The 18,115-nt window shown below is 34.8% G+C and overlaps 1 protein-coding gene and 1 long non-coding RNA gene across 2 annotated transcripts in view; one reads left to right on the forward strand and one right to left on the reverse strand.

The window, feature by feature from the left end:
- The window catches only part of LOC144374054 (uncharacterized), a 34,334-nt gene extending 18,149 nt beyond the window's left edge, over positions 1-16,185 (forward strand). Inside the window, exons 5-6 of the mRNA XM_078037016.1 lie at positions 3,223-3,381; positions 9,535-16,185. Of these exons, the coding sequence (XP_077893142.1) occupies positions 3,223-3,381; positions 9,535-9,672 (297 nt within the window). The 3' untranslated portion in view covers positions 9,673-16,185. The remainder of the gene's footprint in view (positions 1-3,222; positions 3,382-9,534) is intronic.
- On the reverse strand, positions 4,177-9,541 carry LOC144374055 (uncharacterized). Its single transcript, XR_013433583.1, has 2 exons — positions 8,320-9,541; positions 4,177-5,461 (listed from the first exon to the last, which is right to left on the reverse strand). It is a non-coding gene; the product is annotated as an uncharacterized LOC144374055 (long non-coding RNA).
- Positions 16,186-18,115: the final 1,930 nt, after the last annotated feature.

Below are 18,115 nucleotides of genomic sequence, written 5' to 3' on the forward strand. Positions count from 1 at the left end.
CAGCCAGCTTCAATATCCAGGGATAAAATATGTGCTATTTTAAATATTGCATGCTCCCAGTGACCTACCTCCTCTGGCCACATGTTAACTGCCTACAGTTACCACCCAGTTAATTCTTATTAGGGGATTAATGCACCTATTAGGTAAAAAAACTATTCTAACCCAATCATTTCACCTCTAAACTTTCTTACATTGTCTCACACATGAGCTTTTGGGGGTCACCCCATAGCAAAACCATAACAATACCAATGAAAGAAATCAATGAAAAACTAAATAAATGGAAGGATATACATTGTTCATGGATAGTGTGACTCAAAATCAATCAAGTTCTTCCCACTTGATCTATAAATGTAGTGTAATCACAATCCCAGTCCCAGAAAGATATTGTCTGGGTGTTGAGAAATTGGTTCTAAAATTTGTAGCTAAAGGCAAAAGACTGACCCAAAACAGCTTTAATTAAAGAAGAACAAATTTGAAAGGCTAACATTACCTGACTTCAAAATTTACTATAAATCTACAGCAATCAAAACAGTATGGCATTGGTGATAGAACAGACAAATAGACCAATGGGACCAAATAGAATGCCCCAAAATAGACCCATATAAATATGGTCAATGGAACTTTGATAAAGGAGCAAGGGCAATACAGTGGAGAAAAACTACTATCTCAACAAATGGTGTTGGAACTACTAGACATCCACATTCCAAATAATGAATCAAGATAGATCTTATGCCCTTCACTCAAAATGGATCACAGACCTAAACATAAAATACAGAACTATGAAACTCCTAGAGGATACCATAGGAGAAAACCTAGATGGCCTTGGGTATAACAATAACTTAATAGAACACCAAGACATAATTAATTAAAAAAATTATAAGCTGGGCTACATTTAAAAAAAACTTAAAAATTAAAAGAATCTTTGATATATACTCTCAAGGGAATGAGAGGACAAGGTAGACTAGAAAAAAATATTTGCAAGAGACAAATCTGATAAACCACTAGTATCTAAAATATATGAAGAACTGTTAAAACTCAACAATAACAACCCAACTAGGTAAGCCAGGTATGGTGGTATATACCTTTAATTCCAGCTGATTCAAAAGATGAGGATTGCAAGTCCAGGGACATCCTGGGCAACTAACACAAAATTTAAAAATTTTTAAAAGGACTAAGGATATAGAACATTCCTGGGTTTAATCCATAGAAGAAAAAAAAGAGGGAGGAAAAAAGAGAAAGAAAAAAAAAAGATCTCAACAGAGATTCACCAAAAAAGATAAAGATTGTAAATGGCATAAGAAAGGATACTCAATACCATATATCATTGGGGAACGGTAAATTGAAACAACAATGAAATACCATAACACAACTATTAAAATTGCCAAAATCCAAAACACTGACAATACCAAATGCTGACAAGGATGTAGAACTACACTCTTGTCCATTGCTGGTGGGAGTGCAAAAATGGTACAGCTAATTTGGAATACATTAGTTTCTTAAAAAACTAAACATACATCCCAGGGCAGTAGCACACACCTGTATCCAGTGAATTTTGAGGCTGAGGCAAGAGGATCACAATTCAATTCCCACCAATGCCATACTGTTTTGATTGTTGTAGATTTATAGTAAAATTTAAAGTCAGGTAATGTTAGCCTTTCAACTTCATCCTTCTTTAATTAAAGGTGTCTCGGGTCAGTCTTTTACCTTTAGATACAAATAGCTTCAGCAATTTAACAAGGTCCTAAACAACTTAGTGAAACTCTGCCTCAAAAAATAAAATAGGGCTGGGGATGTGGTTAAGTGCCCCCTGGGTTCAATCCCCAGTACCAAAAACAAAACAAAATTAAAAAACCTAAACATATTCCTTGATATTTGCCCAAATGAGTTGAAAACATGTCCACACAAAAACCTACATATGGATACTTACAACAGCTTTATAATTATCAAAACTTGGAAGCAACCAAGATGTCCTTTGGTAGGTGAATGGATAAACAGTGATGCATCCAGGGCTGGGGTTGTGGCTCAGTGGTAGAGCATTTGCCTAGCACATGAGGCCCTGGGTTGGGTTTGATCCTCAGAGCCACATAAAATAAATAAAAATATTGTGTTCAACTACAACTAAAAATGAATATTTAAAAAATAGTAATACATCCAAACAGTGGAATATTGTTGCTAAAAATAAATGAGCTATACAGCCACGAAAAGACTTGGAGGAAACTTAAATAAATGTGTATTAGTAAGTGAAAGAAACCAATCTGAAAAGGCTACAGACTGTGTTCAAATAATGAGCTCTGTTACTCAAATTATATGTAGCTCAGTAGTCAAGTGGTGGCCTAGCATGCTTGGGGTCCTAGATTCAATCCCCATCACTGGAAAGAAAAAAAAAGGAAATTAAGGAGGAGAGGGGGTAAGTATGGAGTGTAGGGTAAGGTAAGTAGATGGGGGGGTGTGCAGGGGAGGAGAGGCATCAGTTTTTTAGCTGGGTACAATAATACACACTTATTGCCCCAGTTTCTCAGGAGACCAAACCAAGAGGATTGTTTGAGCTCATGAGTTTCGGAATAGCCTAGATAACATATCAAGACCCTATTTGAAAAACAAAAACTTTTATATGACATTCTTGAAAAAGCAAACTCTGAAGATAATAAAAACATCATTGGTAGTCAGGGCTATATGAAGAAAAAGGTACAAGGATCTTATAGGCAGTGAAACTATTCTGTGTGGTTCTGTAATAGTGGATACCTGCCATTGTACATTTGTTTAAACCCACATGAAGTACAATACCAAGAATTAACCTAATATAAACTAGAACTCTAGGTGGTGTCAATGTAGGGTTATCAGCTGTAACAAATATATCACTCTGTATTAAAGTCTATTTTTGAAAATAATTAAATAAACCCTCTGCTGATTGAATACATTAATGTACTTCCTGAACATTTTTTTTTGAGACTAAAAGAAAATTTGAGTTTAGTTGATTCCTTACACAGTGAGATATGCCTTTGACACTTTTGTTTCAATTTGTATAATATAATGGATTTTATTTTTAAAAATAAAATTTGTAGGCTGGGGTTGTGGCTCAGTGGTAGAGCACTTGCCTAGCATATATGAGACACTGAGTTCAATTCTCAGCACCACATCTAAATAAAGATCCATTGAAAACTAAAAAAAAATTAATTAATTAAAAAACAAATAAAATTTGTGTTATATTTCACTTCTCTATAGATGATATACAATAAAAATCAAGATGACAGCACAATTCCCACTATCAAGAGTCAAGTCACTGATGTAAAAAATGTTATGATGCAAACTATTGATGTAATTTTGGAAAGAGACGAAAGATTGAGTATCTCCTTCAATAGAACAGATGATCCCCAAACAACTGTAAGTGATTCACATCTGTGTTGATGTTCAAACAGTGCTCCAGGTCATAAGGTTGCTGCCTTTAAGACAAATTGCTATGAAATAATCCTGTCACAAATCTGTGGTTTTATAGAAAAAATTCTTGGCCAAGGAGTGGGAGGAGGTGAAGGGAGGGAGTAAGTGGTAGGAGTGTTATCGGCCAACTCATAATTATATTGTGTGCATGTACAAATATGTAACAACAAATCCCATCATTATGTACAATTACAATGTACAAATAAAAAATGTAGAAAAAATTCTTAGAATGCAACTAAAAGATTAATTATAAAACAATTTAAAAATAAAAACCAAATTAATTAGGAGGTGGTTATATCTGTAAAAGAAGGATTTTTTTACATTATGAAACAAAATAGTCAACAAATAAATTGCAAGGGAAAAAAAGAGGGGGAACTTATAAACAAATGGACTTAAAAGTTATATCAATTGAATGTGATTCATATTTAGATTTCAATTCAAATAAACTGTAAAAATGAAAAATTATAATTTTTTAAAATAACTAGATATTGGAATTCTGGATAGTAGATGACATTCAGGAATTAATTTTTAGGCATGATAATGGTATTGTGGCTGTTTTTTAGAAAGACATTATTTATTAGAGATTTGAACTAAATGTTTATTATTGAAATTATATGTCCGGCATGTGGGTAAAACAATGATTTAATTTATTCAGAATAACTGAGAAGCAAAGTATAAATTTAATAAAACTGGTCATCAATTGATAATTGCTAAAACTGAATGTTGACTATATAGGGTATATAGATGTTCATTACATCATTCTTTATTTTTGCATGTAAATACACATTTATTTATTTTTAGAATTTATTTAAATCCAAAATGTTTCCTTTTTTTCTGAGTTTAGGGGTTGATCTTGGGGAGGCAAAACTAGAAGATTTCTCAGAGATTTGGTTATTTAATTAAAATTGCATGATCAAGCATAGGTGCCTAAGAACAATAGTTTGTGATCAGTACAATGTCTTATTACATCTTTCAGGTACAACATAATATTTCTCATTACATCATTCTATCAACTTTTGTATACGTTTGAACTTCTCTATTAGAAAATATTTTGAAAACTAGTTTGGAATTGGGCACAGTGGTATACATTTGTATTTCTAGCAATCTGGGAGGCTGAGTCAGGAGGATTGCAAGTTCAAGGCCAGCCTGGGTGATTTAGACCTTGTCTGAAAAAAATGAAAAGAGCTAGGGGGTACAGCTTAGTGGTATAGCACCATTGAGTTCAATCCCCAGTACCAAAATGTAAACGCCCCCCCCCAAAGAAAAACTATGTACAAAAATGCTATATGCAGTCTCCTTTTTTTGGGGGGGGGGGTCTCTCTTGTGTCTATTGGTCTATTGTTAGTTTTATTTTCTCCTAATCTTTGAGGCCACTAGGTTTGAAGAGGAAGGCTATATAATCTAATCTTACTACAGGGCAGAATCTTTTTTGAATGGAGTTAAAATTCACAAAACTTAAAATTAACATTTTGGAGTACACAATTGAGTGACAATTTGTATCTGGATTTGTATCTATTGTCTTTTATATCTGGATGCTTTCACTGGGGCTATAGCTCAGTGGTAGAGCACTTGCCTAGCACATGTGAGGCACTGGGTTCAATCCTCAGCACCACATAAAATTACATAAATAAAATAAAGCATTATGTCCACCTACAACTAAAAAAAAAAAAAAAAAAAAGACAACAGACCAAAGAAGTTCTGAACTCAGACATCAGGTGCCGTTTAGAACAGAGTGATCAGCATATTAAAATCAGATGGACTAAGAATCCAGCGACTACTCATGAACCTCTCCCCCACTGTTTCATTTATGCAGGAGACTAAGCCAAGAAAAAAGATCAATGGATATCCCCAATTAAATGGGCAGGTCCATACCAGATTTCTATAGTGAAGTCCACCAATGTCAGACCTTATTCACAAGGAGCTCCCAGTCAGTGTTTGGTAAATCAACAAGTCATGAGTTATTTGTGGAAAGTCTTAATAGGCCTAATGATGTGGCTCAGTGGTTGAGTGCCCCGAAGTTCAATCCCTAGTACCAAAAGAAAAAAAAAAAAAAGTTTTGGAAATTAAAATAGTACTAAAAATGCAAAATTCAATATACAATTACTGTAATATAAAGTTGAGATATTCTTAGAAAGTAGATCTTAAAGAGAAAGATGATGAAGTCAGAGAATCAATCTAAGAAATATAACATGAATAACAGAAATTTTAAGAAAATGAAGACATCAGAGTAATACAAGAAAAATTTCTAGATCTAAGTAATATGAATGTCTAGATTCTGTGAACAAAAGTCAAGATCATAGCTAGACATGTTATCTTGAAATAATACAGTATTAAAAAGGAAAAAAAGTGATTCTAATGGCTTTCAGAAATGAGGCAAAGCAAAAATAGTTAGAATGGCATCAGATTTCTCAATAGCAATACTGAAAACTAAAGAAAAATGGAAAACTGCTTTTAAAATTCTACTGGAAATTATTTTTCAAACTAAATTTCTATACTCAAACTACCAATTCAGAATAAAGGTAGAATAAAGACATTTGTAGGTATGTAAATTCTCAGAAACATACCTCCCACTCACCAGTTTAAGGAAGTTTTTGGAAGATATTTTCCACCAATAAGAGGAATAAGAAAGCAAAATATGTAAGATTGAAAAAACAAAAAGACTCAACACAGAGAAGGCTTATCCTAGGATACTGGAAAAGCAATATTCCAAGATTAAAACTATATAAGAAATCTGGAGCCCAGTAAAACCAGATTACATAAGGTCAGAAGGCTCTGTTAGGGACTTCCTCAAGATAAAAGCAAAAGGATCCAACAAGGGAATCAGTAGACGAGGGATATATTTCACTCCTTTGGAGCATTTGGGAATGAATTAATGGTGAGTATGTTAAAAACTAATAAACAATAAATTAAAATAATATTAAAATAATAATTAAAATATTTTAATTATGGATACAAAAATAAAGCTGGGCACCACTGTGCACACCTGTAATCTCAGCAGCTCAGGATGCTGAGGCAGGAGGATCTCAAGTTCAAAGACAGCCTCAGCAATGTCAAGGTGCTAAGCAACTCAGAGACTGTCTCTAAATACAATACAAAATAGGGCCGGGGATATAGCTCAGTGGTAGAGTTCACTTCCTGGTAGCCAAAGGGGAAAAAAAGCCAGGTGTGGAGGCCCATATCTTTAATTCCAGTAGCTTGGGAGGCCAGCTTCAGCAAGAACAAGGCACTAAGCAACTCAGTGAGATCCTCTAAATAAAATACAAAGATGGGCTAGGGATATGGCTTAGTGTTCGAGTCCCCAGAGTTCAATTCCCAGTACTCCCACCCACAATTTTTCTTGAATTACTCTGATGTCATCATTTTCTTTTCTTAAAACTACACTGAGATTTCATCTCACCCCAGTTATAATGGTAATCATTAAAAATATAAGTAATAATAAATGCTGGTGAGGATTTGGGTAGAAATGATACTTGTACACTGTTGTTTGGATTATTAGTACAACCACTATGAAAATCAGTATGAAGTTCCCTGAAAGACTAGAAATGGGGAAGTACTGAGGAATGAAATTGACCAAATTATACTGATAATATTGAGTGTATCACAAATAACAATAAATCCCACTATTATGTATAACAATGATGCACTAATAAAAAGGGAAAAAAAGAATGAGGAAAAAAAAAACTAGGAGTAGAACCACTATATGATCCACATAGTCCACTCCTTGGTATTTATTCAAAAGAACCGAAATCAGCACACTATAGTGACATTCCAATGTTTATAGCAGCACAATTCAAACAGCCAAGTTATGAAACCTAGGTGTCCATCAACAGATGACACGATAAAGAAAATGGTACACAGTGGAGCTCTACTCAGCCATAAAGAATGAAATTATATTATTTGCGGGTAAATGGATGGAACTGGAGAAAATGATGCTAAGTAAAATAAGGCAGACTCAGGGCTGGGATTGTAGCTCAGTGGTAGAGCACTTGCCTCACATGCGAGAGGCAGAGTTCGATCCCCAGCACCACATAATAAAGATATTGTGTCCATCTACAACTAAGAACATTTTTTAAAAAATAGTAAGGCAGACTCAAAAAGTCAACAAATGATTTTTTTCCCTCATGTGAGGAATCTAGAAAGAATGAAGAATTTTTTTTTTTTTAAAGAAGGATCTCACATAATAGAAGATCAATAGAGGGGTGGTAGAGGATTAAGGGGGAAAGAAGGGAAAGAAATGGGAAGAATTGGGGGACAAAATTTACTAAATCATACTATATGCATGTATAAATATATCACATGAATCTCACTTCTACATATAATTATAATGTATGAGTGAAAAAGTTATACATGTAACTAGGCACAATGGCACATGCCTGTAATCCCAGCTACTTAGGAGGCTGAGGCAGTGGGATCACAAGTTCTAAACCAGCCTTGGAAACTTAGTGAGACCCTGTCTTAAAATTTAAAAATAAAAAGGACAGGGAATATAACTCAGTGGTATAGTTACTGGTTCAATCCCCAGTGCCAAATATAAATATGGTGAATAGGGAGGCAGGGACGGAAAGGGGAAATACTACAGAATGAATTGGAGTAAATTATACACATATATATATATCACAATGAACCCCACCATTAACATATAATTAGAATACACTAATCAAAACATTTTTAAGAGAGCCAAATGTTTTTCTTTCATCGGAAACAATGAAAAAATATGTGTATATGTATATATGTATGTATACGTGTGTGTGTGTGTGTGTGTGTGTGTGTGTGTGTGTATGTACCTTCTAGAAATGCACAGAAAAAAAAAAACGCTGGGAGAAAATAAACAGTTAAATGAGATACATTCAACAAATCCTCAGAGCCCCACTATATATCAGATACCTTTCTAGGACAGGATTTTTCAACCTCAGAATATTTTGGGTGGGGTATTATCCTGTGTATTGTAGGACTTTCTCAGCAGCATTCTCGCTTCTCTCCACTAGATGCTGTTTACACTCCCTCTAATCTGAAATAAAAAATGACTGCAGACATTGCCAAATATCTCCTGGAAGGCAAAAATTGAGAACCATCTCAGTGGAGAACTACTATATTAAGTAATAGGGATTCAGCAACAAAATAAAAACTCAAAGTAGTTACTTCTGAGAAACATTTAGGAATGGATGGGGGTAGAGTAATAAACTATCATTAGTCAAATTCTGACTTCTCAAACTATATACATGCATAATACATATTCATTAAAAAAAGGGAAAGCAGATTATTTAAGAATATAAAATTCATTTATGCCTTAAGTAAATTTTCAGCTGGGCATAAATAGTGGTGCACACTTGTAATCCAAGCTATTTGAGAGACTGAATCAGGAGAATCTCAAGTTGAAGGCCAGACTCAGCAACTCAGTGAGACCCTGCCTCAAGATGAAAACTAAAAGGGCTGGTAATGTAGCTCAGAGGTAGAACATGCCTAGGGTCAGTCCCAGTTTGTGTAACACATACACACACACACACACACACACACACTGATCAGTTTCTCAGTGAATCCTCAGTCTGTGATTCTGCATGGTAGGTTGTCTCATTCCCATCTTACAGATTCATTCATTCATTTAACAATTATTCATTGAACTTCTGCACTGTCCCATGATGGGAATATATCAGTGAGTCAAACAGACAGAAATCTTGCGTCCATGGAACTTGTTTTCTGCACAGTACCTGTCCTTATGTAATGCTATGTAAATTTTACTTATTCTCTAGAATGTAAAAAATTGAAGTAGGATGTCTAGAATGGAACTGGAGAAGCAATTTTAAATAGATTGTAAGAAATGGTGGGCCTTTAAAATCATGAAGGAAGTGAAGATGAAGAAACTGAAGCTGAAAGAATTAGGAACTTCTGCAAAATCACAGTCAATAAAGTTAATGAAAATAACAGCTAAATACAAGCACCTAGAATCTTGATACATCACTTTATAAAAGCTGCAGGGTCCTTGGAATTGGTTAAAACCAAACTAAATCTGTTCTTTCAGATAGCTCTCATTAAGTATTAGAGTGAGCCCATTAATGTAGAAATGAAAATAAAACATTAAATTTGTGTTTATTTTTATTTCAGGCCAAAGAATTCCAAAACACAAGAGAAATTCATAGGAGGCTATGGTGGAAATACTTCAAAAAGATTATAGTTACCAGCATGGCAATTCTCCTTTCAATTATCATCATTCTTTTAAGTACAAATGTAATACCAACTTGACTTCTCCCCACCCCAACAGGTACCAATAAATTGTTATATGTAAATTAGAGTCCTACAACAATTAGGAAAATCTTTCTCTACTTGAATTGGAGGAAAGTAGTAGTATTTCCTTGTCCCTATGGTGCCCCTTGACTGTCTCTGTACTTCTTTCATTTCTGTAATACTGTTTGCTCTTTGCCACCATTCTACTTCTTCTCCAGCATCTCTTCCTTTGTAAAGATTAAGAACATTGGGGCTTAATTAAATTTTCAGCTGGGCATAGTGGTGCACACTTATAATCCAAGCTATTTGAGAGACTGAATCAGGAGAATTCTCAAGTTGAAGGCCAGTAACCCCAGCTACTCAGGAGGCTAAGGCAGGATCACAAATCTGAACCCAGTCTGGACATCTTAGCAAGACCCTGTCTGAAAAGAAGGAAAAAGTCTGAGAATACAGCTCAGAGGTAGAGCTCTGTATTCCTGGGTTCAATATCCAGTACCAACCTCCGATTTCCTGACGACCTCCCCCACCCCCACACACAAAAAAAAAACCACAGAATCACACTGCCAAAGTTCAACTCTTAGCTCTGCCACATACCATCTATATGGCTTTGGACAAGTTAACCTGTACCCCTTTTCCCTCACCTGTAAAATGGTATTAATACTTATTGAATAGTTGTTGGTATGTGATCACTCACATGTTAACTACTAACAGGAAAATGACTGCATTAATATCAGAATCACAGACTGAGGATTCACTGAGAAACTGACCACAGTACATCCAGATTGCCATGAGAATCATGCCACTACTACCATTAATAAATACCTACAATTGTCCCCCTCAACCTGAAGAGAAATGATCTTGACCTTAAAATACCCCTAGAAACATGAGGACTGCCCAGAAATGTTCACCTCTTCTAAATATTTGAAATGAAAATCCAAGCCTTTGTTTTTAGATGAAACATTGCTTTGTGTAAGGTTCAAAAACTAGTTAACTATATCATTTTCTCTCAATCCTGTCCATCTATCTTACCAATCTACAGCCTTTGTTGTTTTTTTTAATATACCCCCATTCAGTAACCTTACATCACCATGCTTTAATAATATGTAACTTTACAATTACAAATAAGGTGTGATGAGTTCTATTTCCTAAGTGGGAATATGAGGTCTGAAGTCAGTTTTAAAAATCATTTAGTGATTCATTAGGAACAGGAGATCCCCGACTGCAAGATAACTCATTTTAACTGTGCCACCAAGCTTCTTATTCCTCCCACATATTATTTTCCATTTACAAAATATTTTTAAGATATTTGAAATGTTAGAAACTTTGTATGCAGTTTCTGTAGTTTTCACAGGAAAAGGGAAGTGGTTGGATATTGACTCTGATAACAATGTTCTAAGTGCTTTGGGAGAAGGTTATCCTGAGTTTTATAAAGACACTAAGGCCAACTTATAAATGGTATGAGTTCATATTACCATCTTTACTTTGTACATGAGAAAACAGCCAAGTTGATGACATATTCAAGGTCACAAAACTAAAAAGCTGCAATTTTGTTAAATACTATGGTATATAGCCACAAAATTCATGTTTAACTTAAGAATATGCCGTCTAACCTCTTAGTTGTGGGTCAGATACAACAGTACTGTTTTGCTTATTGTCAGTATGGTAGTTTCTTTTAGGGAAAAGATAAAATTTGAATAGTAGTATGGATGAAGAAATTAATGTATCTCACTTGCATTATTTTTGTTTTGGTACTAGGGGACTGAACCCAGGGACTTGTACATGCCAGGCACTCTACCACTGAGCCCCCAGCCTCCCTGCTGCCATTATTTTTATTTTAACATTTCTCTAATTTACAATCATGTACAAAATAATAATTTGTATGCTGATTGAGTACTACCATAATTACTGCTAGACAATCATGAACTTCAAAGATATCTGTCCCCTCATCATTTTATATATTAGGAAGCCACACCTAAATTAATAGTAAGCTTTTTCAAAGTTCTTTTTCAACTTGCAGCATATTTTAAAGTTATCATCCTAGTTCCAGGCAAGAGGTCCCATAATATTTGTTTTCAAATGCAATCTTAAATTTTAAAGAGTTTAGATTTATGAGCTGCCTGGAAATAAGAAAAGCAGTCATTTACCAGTCTTCCCCTATTATTTGTGCTAGAGATGAAACAAACATACTAAGACTGTCCAATTTTTCACTCACTTGTGCAAACATTGTTGAGCCCCTACTCTGCACAAGTCTTAACAATTAGGATTTATTCTAAGTTACCACATATATAAAAATAACTAATGTTTGAAAAACAGCAGAAATATAAGACATGGCCCTAATCCTAAGGAAAGCTTACATCCCAGTTAAAAGGCAAGTGCAACAAAAATACACATGTACAGCATTGTGGCAGGTTGCATGGCAGAGGAAGAATCATCATCTGAGGAATATGATCTACACAGGCTTGAGTCACTTCAGGAAGGTTTCACAGGTTATAAAGGGTTGAATTTGGATCTTACTAGAAAATGAATTCACGTCAATAGGTAAAGGCAGTGAATAACATAGATATTTTTAATATTTATGATGTCCTAATAACTGTTAAGTATAGATATTTTTTAATCCTCTCAACCACCCTGAAATAGGTTCATTTTCACTTTAAACATGAGAAAATCAAAGCACAAGTTTTAACTCGCCTGAATCCCTGGTTTAGTGAGATGAAAGTGGGTCAACAAATAAACACTGCTTGCTGATAGGGGTGCATAGATAGATAGTCTATCATTCATTCATTCACAGGGCCTGCAGCGTCCCTCTCCAGGATGCTTTCCTTCACTCCTATATTGCCTTCTCCAGTTCTAACCTCTCTTCTGAATATCAAACTATTTTCCAAATCTCTACTGGATATACCCATTTGGATGCCATGCACACACTTCCCAACCTCAACCATATATTCATCCTCCTTTCTTTACAAAACCTACTTGTTTTACCATATTTTCTCTATAAACGTCAACACAGCTATCCTGTAACCTAGAACCATGTTAGCCTACCTTGACTCCTCTTGTCATTTCCAAACAAGCCACCAAAAGCATGGGATTTCTCAAAGCTTCTGAAGATTTTTAAGTCAGGAAAGCCCAGAAAAGCTACAGAATCAAAAATAGGGAGTCATCTGAGTGCCCAGGCAAGCTTTGAGAAAAAGCATTAATTCCCATCATAGTTAACATACCCCACCCCCATAAGCCTGGCCACATCATACTACTCTTCATATTGTCTACCCATCTCATATAGGCATTTAATATCTAGTACCTTTTCATATTCTTGAATATAGTAATAGCAATAAATGTGGAAGCTTTGAAGCATCAGAATCACCTAGAGATCTTAATAATACGGATATTTGGGCTACAAAACCCTAAAAACTCTGCTTCACTATGGGATGGGGCTTCAAAGTATGTTAAACTTTGTAATAAGGTTTAATAATTACCAACCTCAAAGCATTTTAACATGCCAATCATTTAATATCCATGCTTGAGGAAGATAAAATCTTACAGTTGGAAACAAACGGTGGATTTCTGAACCATTCATTTGAATTATTTTATATTTATTTAAAACTTTAAAAAATTTTCTAAATAGAAAGCCCCATACATTTTAACTGATCTGAAAAGATATTTGAAACTTCTTTGGAAAGTCTATATTACCCCATTATAGAATCAAAAGTCTCTCAGAGAAATCTCATTGTAGAATTATGGCAGAAACTAGAATTTATGAAACCCATTGTTTAATTCTGGCCTCTGATGTTTTTTGTAGAACAAAAAGGCAAACTACAAGCCGGTTACAAACACAAAGAGGTCATTTGTTGGGGAGCAGAAGACCTGCTTGGCACTGCACCATGACCCCACGTATAATGATGACTTCTCTTGGCAGGCAAACACTAGGTGACCCACATTCTGTTAAACATTGTCAACACCAAAATGAAATGGAATAGTCAAAACAATACTGTTAAAAGACTTTTGAGCATAAACATTTTTGCTATTACACTTCTAACTTAATTTGCCATTTCCCAAAGGGTTTGTAAACAAATGAAAACAGTAAATGCATACTAACACTTTGAGTGGTCTCACTACATTTGACAGCAAATCCAGCAAAAGCCAAAGACTAAACATCCCCATACAAAATCTTCCTGTTCTCAATATCCCACCTCATGCACGTTCTTGAGACAAGAGGAATTGCTCTTTTTCTTATATCAAATTCAGTGAATCTTCAACTTGCAACACATTTTGACTTATTGTACATAAATTAAATCTTAAAAGGATCTCTTTTAAAATTCTTAATGTCATGTTTCAATATTATGGTAGTTGTCCTGTCAACTAAAACTAAGACCTATGTATTTCAAGATATTCATCCAAGAGAAAGCTTGTTTAAAAAAAGACAATGCGAAAAATGCATGAGTGCTGTAAGAGTTTAATCGTAAGACAAAAAGCACTACTACATTATAATTTGAACATAAGTAATCTTTCATAAAAGAAAATTTAGTGCAAATTAAAACCCCATGAAACCCCACTATAAACTTCAAATAAAGACTATATTTCTAGAAATGGAAACACTGGTTCCAGTGGAATTTGCTTGGGAAGAGTATGTCTTGAAAATGCTAAATGGTACAGAAAACATCACGTAATTTAAAGTCAAGTCAACCAGGTTCTAAGAAAAAAGACATGCTGATAGGTTTTAATACATAAAACTAATCGGATTAGTAGTAGCATGCTTTATATTATCAATGAATGTAGAGGCAATTTACAACAAATTTATGAGCATTTCAAAGTTTAATTTACTGCCTTAATCAACCTCTTAACTACACTGTAATAAAATCAGTCATATTCCAAAAAAAATTTTTTAGTTAAGGTTCCACTTCATTAGTCTCCTACTGGTATTTTATAAAAACATGAAGGTGTGGAATCCAAGGCCATCCATTAAAAAAAAAAGCAATCACATTATTCCTTGTCTCAAGTATTTATTCAAAGCCGTTTCCATGACATGTTAAATGTCACATTTAGGTACTGGCAGTCACCAACCTACCAAGTTCTGTCCCAACACTTGTTTTTCTAAGAGAAATTTTGAAAAGGTCAGAATAATCTTGATCTCAAATTCTAGAATGCAAAAGGAATACTGCTAACTGATACAAAATAAGATATATACAAATTAACATTGAAGTAGATTCTCTTCCCAACATCAAGGGAGTTGTTTCCCCAAACAGAAACCTATAACCTCTATTATCACTAAAGAATTAGTGCCTATCTGTCTTATTTAAATGAAGACTTTTAACAGATTTGAACTGTTGTAACAAGAATACCTAATTCCTCTGAAGAATTCACCATTTTTAAATAGTACAGTAATATTGTTAAAATCCTTTTCCCATTCCCTTGTTACATCCATCATCCCAAATTTTCAGCCTTTACAGGACTTACTGGTGAAAACTCACCAACATTTAGTAGTTAGGATCTGCCCTAAATTATAGTACACCAGGTCCCACATTCTTTACCTAAGTCTACCTAGGAGAGGCTGCTATAAGCACATAAATTCTCTTGAGATCTTAAAGGGGTGCTAAGGTCAAATATATAACCAGCTCAATTAAAGACAACAGCAAGTCAATTTCAGCTACTGGTTACCCATTTGTAATGCAATGGATGACTAAGATCAGTGACAAACCAAAGGTACAAAGAATCAAGATACAGAAGATACAGAGAAGGCAAGTACATTGCCTGTAAAGAATAATAAAACAAAAATTAACCCATGTTCTCAAGCTATAGCAACCCACCACCTCTCTTGCACCACTCAGTAAGCCACCTGATACACTCATTAGAATGCTAACAATCTTGGGTGATGTTCATGCTAGACCATGATTAAAATGCTGACTGGTGTAACTATCAAATGTGTGCCCTTGTCTTTCTACAGGAGGTAAAAGTAAAAACTCAAAAGCTTATGAAACAAACTGTTAACTTTCACCATCTTAACATTAGGGTAGCTAAGATAACTTGGAATATGTAAAAACAATCCCAGTCAACACCAATAACAATTGATTAACTCTAATACAAAGGATCTTCAGGCCTCTTTGAAATGCCAACCAGATTATAACCAATCCTTCCCTAGTTTACCAGATTATAGGCAACTGAGAATTAAAGGCCAGGTAAACGAAGTTTGCACGAGATATTTATCATGCTATAATCATTTTATTCATGGAACTTCAAGACTATGCTAAACCACAATAGCTTAAACGTGACTGGTAAAGAATGATATTACGTTCTCAACTTTTTTTTAAAAGTAGTTTAAAAATAATCACATTTAATGAATAATTTAGGGTAATTCTTCAGTTATCACACTGACCAAATAAATTTTCTTCACTGAGATTGTGCATTTCAACAGTATCAAGTTGAACTAACCCCAAACCTAATAAACTCATACATATCAGGATCAACAAAGATACTGTAGTGGACGGTGGATTTAGTCCTTGTTGTTTACAAAATTCCTAATACCTTAAAACCCTAAACAAACAAAGCAGTCCCCAAAATAAACCCAAGCAATAAAATAAAAGCACATAAACTGAATTTCTAATATACAGGATGCAAAGGCCTAAAACTGGATCTTAATGTAGTTGAGACTATCTCAGTGTAAACTGGCACCTGAACAGATGTTCCACCTACAGTGGACTAGAACTCTGGCACCACAAAGTACAATGAAAAACTACCATCACAACGTGGAAAATAATAATATAGTTTAAGTCTTGCAACCTTATAATACACACTGAAGTTTAAGAAAGGAATAAAAAGACATAGAACCCCAGGAAGAGAAATGAACTCACCTCATAGTAGATACCTAGTAAACCAAAAGGGATCAAAATTTGATTCAGGACCAGTCCCTGAAAACTTCATTACCTGAAATTGTAGTTGGTAGTTTCAAGTGGATCAAGCAAGAATTGAAATCAAAGCTTCATAACAGTTCATTAATATAACAGGATGGTTCCATAATCATCTAGCCAACTACTTGTGAATGTTGTTGGCCAAAATCTAGAAAGATACTGAGCTAATATTTTAATTTATCTGCTGCCGTTTGCCTAAATCTTTTTACCAACCACCCCAAACTCAAACACCCTTCTGAAAACCTACTAAAACCTAGCAATTTCAAAGAAAAGGTTACAGGAAAGACATTTAAAAACATGCAACACCTATTAACAAATGCTGAATAAATGCTGAATATTCTCAGCAGTGAAGACATGTCTCAGAAAACCAGGAACAGAATTCAAGCAGGGATCAATAAATGGCAGCCCAAGTACCAGTACAAATATAGGTAAAAGAGGCGTAACCAGAGTTGGTTAAATATCTAACAATCTTTATCATCCTCAGTATTGCCAGACAACTGATTCCTCCATACTCAAGAAATTTAATCTCAGAACCAGGTGAGAGAGCATTTTTTTGGACTGAATAAGCAGTGATGAAATGGGGATCCCTCAGCCTTCCCCCTGTAACCCGAGGATCGGAATACCGGCAAACTAAGTTTTTATGACTTCAGACAGGATAGAAGACTTCTCTGTTGAGCCTGACTAGCTAGAGAAAACAAAGGATATTTCTAGGGGTTCTTCAATAATCACTATAAATGCAGATGGCTCAGTGAGCAATAAACCTTGCCGAGTTCACAAGCTCTCCTCCAACCAAATGTTCAAAACATCCAATTAGTTTAAGTGCTCCGCTTCTATGAGCCTCAAATCACCAAATATCTGAGAAAAATCCCTAACTAGAAGAAGCCAAAGCAACAGAAAAAGCATCTTGGAGTAAACTCTTAAATATTAAGTATCACTGATAAACTGACAGATGGGAGGGGTACAAGAAATGACTGACATTTTTAAAGGTTGAAAGATTAAATCATACAAATTGCTTATGAGAGTGAAATGGAAGGGAGAAAGATGCTCAGTAACAAGAATTCCAGGGACAAAAGACTGGGGTGGTTAATCAATTCGTTAACATGCCCGAAGTGAAGAGCAAGTTTATAGAACGTAAGATCCAATGAGTGCCCACGATGGATAAATAAACTCAAGACAGTCATGAAATTTAAGAACACTAATGATTAAAAAAAAAAATCCGTAGTGATTAGTAAAAATATTTAACATGTAAGCTCAAGACTCAAAAGTAATATCAGACCTTTGATTCTCTATCCTGTCATGCAAGTTATCTAGTTAGGGTATATAAACAGGAAGGTGTCAAAGCTATCTGAATTTGTGTTGCACCAAAACAAGCACTTAATCTAGGAAAAAAATCTAAAGTGAAAGGCAAAGGGAACACAAGAATGACAGCAAAGCCCCAAATAGTTACTAAACAATTAGAGGGCAACCAGTCCAGACCACAGTATGGAAAACCATCAAGCAAAACATGAAAATGCTAATTACCAAATGGATTTGTACCAAGAATAATCTTTTGATGATTAATTTGA

The sequence above is a fragment of the Ictidomys tridecemlineatus genome, unplaced genomic scaffold (assembly GCF_052094955.1).
Source record: "Ictidomys tridecemlineatus isolate mIctTri1 unplaced genomic scaffold, mIctTri1.hap1 Scaffold_5669, whole genome shotgun sequence".
In the NCBI taxonomy this organism is placed as follows: domain Eukaryota; kingdom Metazoa; phylum Chordata; class Mammalia; order Rodentia; family Sciuridae; genus Ictidomys; species Ictidomys tridecemlineatus.